The sequence below is a fragment of the Sitophilus oryzae genome, unplaced genomic scaffold (genome assembly GCF_002938485.1).
Source record: "Sitophilus oryzae breed Bouriz unplaced genomic scaffold, Soryzae_2.0 scaffold_1576_pilon_pilon, whole genome shotgun sequence".
NCBI lineage: Eukaryota > Metazoa > Arthropoda > Insecta > Coleoptera > Curculionidae > Sitophilus > Sitophilus oryzae.
Window position 1 is genome coordinate 3,172,895 of NW_022146254.1, and position 10,689 is coordinate 3,183,583.

General features: G+C 31.5%; 2 protein-coding genes across 3 annotated transcripts in view; one reads left to right on the top strand and one right to left on the bottom strand.

The window, feature by feature from the left end:
* Window positions 1-2,970, top strand: part of LOC115879411 (protein tweety) — a 79,659-nt gene extending 76,689 nt beyond the window's left edge. For both annotated transcript variants that reach the window (XM_030896234.1, XM_030896235.1), the window contains one exon: window positions 116-2,970. The gene's annotated coding sequence lies outside the window, so the exon portion shown is untranslated. The remainder of the gene's footprint in view (window positions 1-115) is intronic.
* A 2,273-nt stretch (window positions 2,971-5,243) lies between these two features.
* LOC115879365 (B9 domain-containing protein 1-like) lies at window positions 5,244-7,262 on the bottom strand. The gene is made up of 3 exons (XM_030896146.1): window positions 6,997-7,262; window positions 6,722-6,931; window positions 5,244-5,621 (listed from the first exon to the last, which is right to left on the bottom strand). Exons 1-3 carry the CDS (start codon window positions 7,235-7,237, stop codon window positions 5,524-5,526), a joined length of 549 nt encoding a protein of 182 aa, XP_030752006.1. The 5' UTR covers window positions 7,238-7,262; the 3' UTR covers window positions 5,244-5,523.
* Window positions 7,263-10,689: the final 3,427 nt, after the last annotated feature.

Below are 10,689 nucleotides of genomic sequence, written 5' to 3' on the forward strand. Positions count from 1 at the left end.
ATAATTATCAGATGGTGTTTTTTATTGTTTATTTCTAAGTTGTTCTATTTTTTGATCCCATTCTTGTTATTAATCGTCGTAGGATGTTCTTAATATTATTAGCTATTTGCTCTAGGTCTCTTCAACGTGGAGCTTGGCAAGAGTCGGTGAGTACCTTCCAACCTAACCTGCAATTCAGGTCGCTGCAGCGCGGCAACCTAGGACCGCCAGGTGCGCACGCGCAATTCAGATCCGTCAAGATTCAGGATCAGAACCAGCAGAGCGAGGCTATGTACGCTAACAGCGAAAACGAGAGGCAGTTGTATGCTGTTACCGAACTGTGAATTGGTCAATTAGTTTTGTTTTTTGTATAAGACCGAATATAAAAATCGATCGTTTTGACCATAAAGAGACTGATTTACATTCCGAAAATCGTTTTCTAAGTCACCAGCACATTCCTTATTCTTTTTCTATGGAAAGTTTTTTAAATGTCAGGGAGTTGTCTAAAATTATAAGACAACTAAAAATGTTTTTAGTGGTCTGAATTTTGATGTTGAAGGTAATTATGGAGTTTTCGAAATAAACAAAGTAAAATGAAGTAAAACAGGAGTTCTTCGAAAATTAGATCTCCTGACGACCACAATGACTTTTAATGGCGTATTATAATTGAACATTTTTTTGTGGTTATGATTATCTGGTAATGAAATATTCATAAATGCACAGTTTTATATTTTTAGATAAATGACTGACAAACTTTACACTAAACTTGATACTAAGTAGATATTTTAAAATTGAGATTTAATATAATATAAATTCACAATCGCAACAAACTTGAGACTGAACTTTTTTTGATTTAGGTCTAATGACGATCGGTTTTTAGAAATTGGTTTATAAAATGTACCAATATCTATTATAACCTTTTTTATAAATATTGGCTCTAATAGATATTTTACATTTGTGTATGTTTTTTTTTGTTTCATTTTGGGAAATGCAGGCATGTGGTTAATAGTAAAGGATATTTCTTTTTTATTTTATATTATTACTACGTGTATGTAGATATTTTTTTATAAATTTTAAAGCATATAGTAGTACAACATATATTATTAGTGATCTTAGTTGCATTCCTTCATCCTGTCTACTATAGGTAGTAAGGTAGCCTATGGAATTTATATATGTAATTATTCTAATAAAAATGATATATGTTGTACCATAATGGACTAATATACTGTTAGGTTATTACCCCAACCTAATACCTTATAATTTGTCGATAAAAATTGCAAAGATGTATATAGTAAGGATGTTTAATTTAAGGTAGTTAATACATTTTGAATAAAATATATGTTGGGAAAAAAATATTGAATATTAGGTATATTAGTTCATTCAATTTTTTGTATAGGTATGTACGTTTTAGTGCCATAAAATATACGTGGCATTTTTTACGATTTCACATTAAAAGGAATCGACATTCAAAGGCTCTAGCACAATTTACTTCTATAAATGTTATAATAAATGGACATTTTCATTCTAGAATCATTACTGTAAAAACTCAGGCTAGTTATTACGAGCGATACAAAACGAATTTTCTAGGGGAACTAGTACAATTTTATATAATTCTCTCTAAAGTACATTATTTCTTCTACATGTCACTTTTAGACACTTCTAGTCTGAGATTGTTTTAAGTTCATGGTCATTCAAACATAATGTGCCAAAATATAAATGAGAGGCTTTCTAGTAGAAATAAAAACAAGAACCTGTTGTGGCACAAATAGTAAACATACATCTGATACAATGGGGAACAAAACCAGATTTTTTTTGCTGTATAAAAAATAAAAAACGTAGGAACTCTACCGTCTCGGATGCTCATTTTTTACATAGGGTAGTGAATGGGACGGCCGTTATGCTCAAAGAAGCATTGTATTTATTTTTTTTTATAAATTTTAATGGTGTAGATGGATAATTGATTAATAAAATGTATTTTTTGCTTTACAATGTTAGCTAGAATATTTTTATTCTATAAAAATAACATAACTAGCAATTTAAAATTATCAAAAAGTAATTTAAGTCCACAATATATTGCTTGTAAATGCATTTTTAATTTTTAGAAAAAAATAGTATATACGGGGGTCTCATGATAAATAAATGTACTAGCATTTACTTTCTCTTCTAGAGAATCTACCGTGTATGTCTGTATTATGGAGCTGTTACATATATATTGATATATTCCTATTACCTAAGTAAAAATACTAGGTTAAAATTAGATACAATGTGAAATTACTAGTTCAATTTAAATTTTCAAATTGTGCTTTATTTGTACTGGAATTATTTTAGTTAACTCAGTTAAAAATATGTAATAGCTACATAAAACGAGATGTGGTAGTTAAAATAGGACTAATATTGTTATAGAATTACAGGGCGTACATTTTCCATTGACCCTGAATAATTTTGTATATTTTGTCGTAAATATAAAAATACTGAATAACTGCCAAAGACTATGGTTTGATGCTTGACGCTGAAAGTTTTGTATGGGTGTTTGTATTAGAAGTTGTTCTACAGGGTGAACAAAAAGAAGTGTTAAGTTACCAACCAAAAATATAGAATTTCTCTTATTCAATTTTTAAACGGTCCCCTGTACAACCATTTAATGTAAGATTTGTCAAACTGGAGAGGCACTGTTTGAGTGCGTGATGTATAATATTAAATTAACTAATAGTAAATGTATCTTTCCACTCATGAATTACTTTATAGCGTTTTGAATGTTCTTTAAATTTTAAGGCGTCGATGTTTTCAGGTAGGCATTGTATAGTTTATAAATTAGTTGTGTTTTTAGTTTCTTTTTGGTTTATTTTATTTTCTTTTTAAGAGGAAGCTTTAATTTGTGTGTACGTTATATATTTTGTATGATAATGTCACTGTATTTATTGATTTTTTGGAACTGATAACGCATTTTTATTGTATAGTATGTTTATGTAATAAAAAACTTGAGACAGTCGATTTTGTATTTTAATCAATACAAGGTGTGCGAAAAAGTTTGGAACAAAAGGAATTGTAAAAAGTTTATACGGAATATTTTAGCATATACCATCCAGGATACTTCATGTGTGTGGTCTGAATTTTAATGCATGCGACAGAGTTGACCGATTAATGACCAGTTGACAGACAGGGACAAAATAAATTGCGGCATAAAGTGTTGCCGGTTTTTACGTGTGTAGGAAAATCCGTGTAGAAAACAAACTATTTTAAAAACTTTCATGCATTCTACTGAAATGAAGATCTAAGCTAAATGTAATATATTACAGCTGTAGTAAAATGTATTACTAATTGTGGAAAATAAAGTTCCAACCCTAGATGCAACATTTGCGTAAACGCCTACTTGTGCGGTTAGAAATTTTGATGCAAAATCTGGCAATACCGCATAGAATAAATGTATCAACCCAACTTTTGTGTCTTTTTAATGCATTGGATTTTACATTAAGCTGTTTACATCACTGTCTTACACGTGGTTTGGATTTTACCAAACCACGCAGTTTCGATGACCAGATGGGTATAATGTCACACCTCTCATGGCGGAAAGTTACAAAATATTCTATGCAAATGCAATTAGTGGGGTTAGATGAGACAAAAGATCGAAAAATGCCAAAGGGAAAAGTTGTTTGGAACTTATATTATTTTTCCAAAATGAAAGCTATGTATGTACAGTCAGTGTATGAAATACACTGAGTGAAATAAGTTTTCCTTGTACATTGCATATTGAAATAACGAAGCTCCTTATAAAAACAAATTTAAGGGTCTTGAGAAAATCTAAATTAAAAAAATCAAAGGCAACCAAGGGAAGATATTGATGTATGAAATCGAATACAATATATTTACTTTCTTTGGCAAAAAAATAATACATACTCCATTTATGAAATGTTATAATGATGTTAACGCATGACATCTAAAAGATATAATTTTTAAAAACGAATTTTACCGTTTATTGTTTTTTTTCATTTATTATTTTTCTATACATGTTTTTAAGGTATGTAGGTATCAATGACTAAAGAATACAAGGATATGTAATGCCCGCATACACGGGCTGCAGCAGTATTTGTGATGTTAGACGCCATTTTTTTGGAAGTAACGAATGAGCCATCAATAGTTTGTGTGTAGTGAACTTTATTGTATAAACTTTGTTACAATGGTGATTAGTTGTACAGCTTTCAAATGTAAAAGTCGCAGCGATAAGAAAGAGCCAGAGGAGTTACGTTTCACAGGTGAATAAACAGCCCACTCCACATTTTTAGCGCTTTTTTAGTGAATTCGATAATTATTTTTCTTATGTGGGGAGACAATGTGCACTATTTAAAATTATTTTGAAATATACAGGGTGTTTCAGAACTAAGATCCATACCAAAGTTATATTTTTTCTTATGGAACACCCGGTATTTTATTTCATTGTTGGATTCTTGGGCCCAAAAAAAGGCATTTATTATAAGGGTTAAATATGTATAAAATCTTTGGTTTTTGAGATATTTAAAGATATTTAAATTTGCATGCTACTATAGAATAGATTATTAACACTGTACATTACTTTTCAGAATTAATTCTTGTGCTGAGTTTAAAGGTAAAGAAATAAACTTTACTGGAAAATGTTATTACTTCCTTAAATTTATACAGAGGTATCAAAAATTGCTGATTTAATTTACGGATTTATTTTACATAAAAACTTCGTTATTTCAAATGCAACACCCTGTATTTTTTAAAATAAACCGAAGCAGATTCAAATGCTGGGTGTTCCATAAGAAAAAATATAACTTTGGTATGGATCTTAGTTCTAAAACACCATGTATATTTCAAAATAATTTTAAATTGTGCCACATTGCCTCCCCACATATACCCATAAAATATTTTGTTTCTACATCTTTTCGATTTCGTATAATCAACCGATGCGAATGAGGTGCGCCACCCTGTATGTGCTTGATATATGTGCTATACGTCGATACTACGGTATGATCGAAAAAAAAAACGGCGTCCAGTTGGCTGGGAAATGATGATCGATGACATTTCCCATATAAATTTACATTTAAAATGACAGCGATTTTCATTTCATAGCCAACGCTGACGCCGTTTTTTCTCGATCATACGGTAGTTTTGTACCTTTTCTTAACATTTTAATACATTTTTTCGTAATTAATTAGGCGTTCTTCAAAACATTTATCAAAAATATAAATATCTCTTCAAGCAGCTATGTTAAGAAAAATATGGGCCACGGCACTGTTTGTTGGCATGGTAACAATTTGGTCTCGCGTGTTATTAGTCCTTATATTCTTTAGTCATTGGTAGGTATAGTCTGTCCAACAAGAAAATTCCTGACAATGACAGCTGTGACTGTCACACCAGGGGTTACACAAGCAAATTGATTTGATTCTCTCAATTTCTGGATGTGGTCTGTCGAAATCTTCCTTTACGCGTTGGACAGACTTTATTTTTATTTTAAAAGGCACAGTCTAAGTATATAGTTTTTAGTCTTATTAAGGTCAGTAATATTTTAAATCTAATTAACAAGTATTAATTAATTTTTCCGAAATCATAACCTAATCTCGAGAAGCCTTGGGATATCACGTTAAAATTCATATGAATTCTTCCATAAGTTTCCATTCTTATCACTGCAACAAAAATATTTTATAAATATTATAAATAATTATTCATGTACACACACCGGAAAAATTTGGGATATCATTTTATTAAAGTTAAAAATAAATGTTTTGAACCACATATTTGTTGGCCGATTCTTTCTACTTCGATTGAAACGAAGTAGTCACACTAGTTATTTCTAAATTTGGGATATTTGCAGAAGTGTTTGTACATTTTTTGTCAAATGTATATAAAGTACCTAGCATCAATCGTTCGAATTTAACCTGTACTGGCTATGTTTTTATGAAGAGAACCGGGAAATCTTATTCGGTTGGATCATGTTCAGGAAGTGCACCCTTATCAAGGTGGAACAGTTATGGTCTGGGGAGGAGTCCAGTTAGGCCGAAAAACCGATCTCGTTTTTCTTGAAAGGTTTCTAACGGGAATCACATATCGTGATTTAATTCTTGAGCCTGTTGTGTTACCATATGCCAATGATTTTGGGAGAAACTTCATTCTCGTGCATGACAATGCACAGCCTCATACAGCCAGAGTGGTAAGTGAGTTTATCAATGCTCATCAATTAAACATCTTACCCTGGCCGGCACAATCTCCTCACCTCAACTTCTTGGAGCATGTATGGGACGCGGTCCAAAGAAGAATTTTGAGAATGGGTATGCCTCGTGAAACTCGTAGGGATCTGGTTCAGGCCGTGAATGCAGCGTGGCAGGCTGTACCTCAAGAAGAGATTGACAACCTGATCAGGAGCATGGAGAGACGATGTAGGGCTGTAATGAACAGTAGAGGAGGCCATACCCTTTATTAATTAAAAATGGTTTTATCTTTTTTTTTAATTCACAGTTTAGAATAAAAAAAAATTGTGTATTTTTCTGAATTCAATAAATATCAATATAAATTTGGAAATTTCGGTAAATTTCGCATTTTTATTTCCAATACGTCCTGTAAACTATTTGTTTATTTTAATTTTATTATATCAGATATGCAAATAATAAAATTACTGACGATGGCTGGATAAAATTGTAATATCCCTAGACTTTTCCGGTGTGTGTATATTATTAAAAAATCCTAAAATAGAAGAATAGAGTATTTCAGACATACTTAAGGTACTTACAATGATTTCCAGCAGTTGTAGCTAACATCTTTGGTTGTAGTAACTCTGGCTGATATCCAAAAAATGATCCAATATATCCCAGGAATGAGGACGGTTTCGGTCTAGCAAGTTCAACTTCTAAATGATGATTTCCTGGTCTTATTGGCATGTGAGTTCTACCGTAACCTTCTAAGGACATTCCTTTGTAAACGCTTACTATCATTTGCGGCCCTATGAAATTTAAAAGAACGGGACATTGACAAATTGAAAATAAAGTGGGAAACTTTTTAACTTACATCCATAAGGATTAGTGGATTTGAATTGTACATCCACAGGATAATTTAATACTATTTTATCGTTATTGTTTACGACATTGACGATTTGGGACAGTCCGCCTTCCAGACCACCAATAATTTTCCAGTCCGTTCCTGAACAGAATTCGTATTTACAGTGGAAGGAGGATCCAATCGATGCCATCACTTCCACAAATTCAATTTGACCCGAAATCGAAAGAAGGAATGTTCCTCCTTCCGACATTTTCACCAATTTTCACTTGCGGTGTTTTGACGGGCTTTTTAAATTGTTTTGTTTGTATCGAAAATTTAATCCAAGCGTATAATGAGGAGAATAGGCAACCAGAAATTTTATTTTTATTTTCTATAAGAGAATATAGGGTGTAGAAGGTAAAGGGGGTAGCAGTAATATCTGGTAATATACAGGGTGAGCCTCAAATAAGCGCAAATATTTTCAGGGTTGGTAGATCTCGATAAAATAAACATATTTTCCCCTTTACCGTTTTGGAGATAACTCCAAAATAACTGATGAGTTATTTTCTATAAAATTAAAAAAAATATATTTTTGGCTTAAATTTTCAAAACCACTGGAAAGTTGCTTCAAAACAGCAACTGGGATGGCGCTTTGGGATGTTGACCAAGATGCCATCAAAAAGGTTTTAAAAATTTCAAGGATTGCTGAGTTTTTTGGAAAAACGTATTTTTTGAAAATAAATTTTATTTTTTCCTGTCGTTATTTTTTAGAAAATCAAAAAACTAATTGCAGATTCTTATTACCATTTTATTAGGGCTATTTGATGGTATTTTTGGATTTTCAAATTAGCTGATAATTTGGAAGCTACATAGGCTAACTTAATTTTTTTAAATACGGACCTGCATTTTTTATTTCAGGTTTTTAAAGAACGTGTCTCTTGAGTACAATGATATGCTACACTTGATACTTTTTGTTTTGGGTATTTTAACAATGACAAATCTATTTAATTATTATTTAAAATCATTTCAAGTTCGACTCTGGTTTTTTAATTTATAATCTGATTATATTCATCGCAAAAATATTGATCAGCGCTAATTAACATCGAATAAGGAAAATCAAGCCAATTAAAATATTCAAATAATTAATATCCAGGTCAGCAATTTAAAGATAATATTTTTAACTTTTTTTATTGTGAATTTGAAATCTCAGTGTACGATCTTATAATACGCGTAATATTAATTGTAATTATTATAAATAAAGCTTCTACAAACTAGTTTCTAATGCTCTACATGTTCGAAAGGGTTAATGTGTATTACATACAAATGTCCAAAACAAAAAAAGTATCAAGTGTGGCATATCATTGTACTCAGGAGATCGAGTTCTTTCGAAACCTGAAATAAAAAATGCAGGTTCGCATTTAAAAAAAAATTAAGTGACCTCTGTATCTCACAAATTATCAGCTAATTCAAGTCTAATCGAAAAACTTGTTCCTATTGTTACGGATTCCGTGGGTCCACTATTTAAACTCACGATAAAATACTTAACGAATTTATTTGTTTCACTCTGTACACACAACTTATACTATTTACAACACAACTTATGCAACTACTATTACTCTAACGGTATTTCGCGGTATTTTCATACTTCAGACTTCAGACTATCTTCAGACTTCAAACTTCAAACTTCAAACTTTAAACTTCAAACTTTAAACTTCAAACTTTAAACTTCAAACTTGTCCAACTGTCAAAGCGCGGGCCTTATATACCCCCTGGCGGTTGTTTCTAGATTTTTCTAAAGAATTCTATAATTTTCTTTACTTTCTGGCGAATGCGCCAGGTTCCTCAATGCACGCCGCGACTATTCAGCAGTACGCAGTTATGCAACCAGTAATACACCTTGACACTATCTAACTTGAAAATCTAAAAATACCATCAGATAACCCTAATAAAGTGGCTATGACAATGTGCAATTGGTTTTTTGATTTTTTAAAAAGTAACGACAGGAAAAAATAAAATAATCTGGCAACAAACATAGTTTCTACCGGCGCGGCAGCTCTGAATGCAACATTTGTGTCGTTTTAAAATGGGACAAAATATATTAAATTCAGTAAGAAATAAAATTATATACCAATAAGGGAATTATTAAGTTTAATAACATCGGGCAATTATTATCCCTCGTACCATAGGCCCTCGGGACTGAAACTTTGCCCTCGATAATCGATAATTAACACCCTTATAATTTCCTTGATACATAAGCTATTATGGTTCTCTAGTACTTTTGTATTGTGTTAAACTATTGCCACTAGTCCTCCCAAACTCAATCTTAATGCGCCAGCGGTACACTGTAGTATCACATTTTACTCGTTTGCTCATCGTCATAAAAAACAATTTTCGTACCACGAATTAGGGACAAGATTTTTATCTGTATACATGTCCTAATCTGTGGTAGTCGTATGACCAAAAAAAAAACGGCGTCAGCGATGGCTATGAAATGAAGATCAATCATTTTATATGTAATATGGGAAATGTCATCGATCGTCATTTCCCAGCTAAATTATACGCCGTTTTTTTCGATCATACGGTATATAAATTAACTGAATTCCTCACTCAAAGAAAATATCCTGCAAATTAATATATTACAAATATTTGAATTGCATTTAGATTACATAAAATCTATTTAATTCTTACATTTGTATCTAAGATTGCATTATACGCTTGTTACTAATATAAAACCGCTATTGTTTATGATTATTTTCGTAGGTGCGATATATTCAAATCGTTTAAACAATCATACCTACCTATCCAGGTCAGTGGAAATATGGTAATCAAAATTAAATGATCTCTTATTCCGCATCTAGACTGAGAGGTCCTTCTGCACAATAGAAAATAATGGATATTTGCATAAGAAGAGGTTTATATGAAAGGTATTATATACAGAGTAATAAAACTATAGAAATAGCAAGTCATTCAAAAATTCGCACTTATTTACACGTTAAAATACGGCAGGGTGGATAGTCGAGGATAAACACAGATCGACACAATTAGGAGAACGAGAATAATTTACACTAAGGCTGCACACAGAAAGAGCAAAATGTTTTAGTTAAAGATGTTTTTGTCCCGGGGAATAAAAACATTCTGAGAAATTTATTCGAGTGTCTTAGACCGGTTGTAGGTTTCTCATTCCAGGTTACGGATGGAGTTTTCCAGGTTTTTGAGTTTTGCTTTAAATTGGTTTCCATTTAGGAAACAGAACCCAACAAGAAAAATTTATTGCTGGAACATTGCCAAAACTTCGCAAAGCAAGGTGTTACATTGCTTTTTTCATTGTAGGGAGGTTTATGCAAGGTGGCAGGTTAGCTTAATCTTCCGCCAAATAACATTGCAGTGCAAGGTTGAAAAAAATGTTGATGCAAGTTTATTGAAACCTTGTCACAACCTCGTGAAAAGATTTCACAATATTATTGAAACGTTACTACTCTAACGTTCAAGAAAGTACTAATTTGAGATTTATTCGCAATATTGTTAATTTTACGTCAATACAATATTGGTAAAATTATATTGTACCTATGGTTCAAAACTAATTGCCCATTAAACTTTCTATTTTGTTATAACTTATTAATTGACTTATTGTCAAAATAATATAGCAAAAAATAGATATGTTTGCAATAAAAAACCATTTCATTCATAGGAGAGTATACATAGAAATGATTTTTTAATATTTAT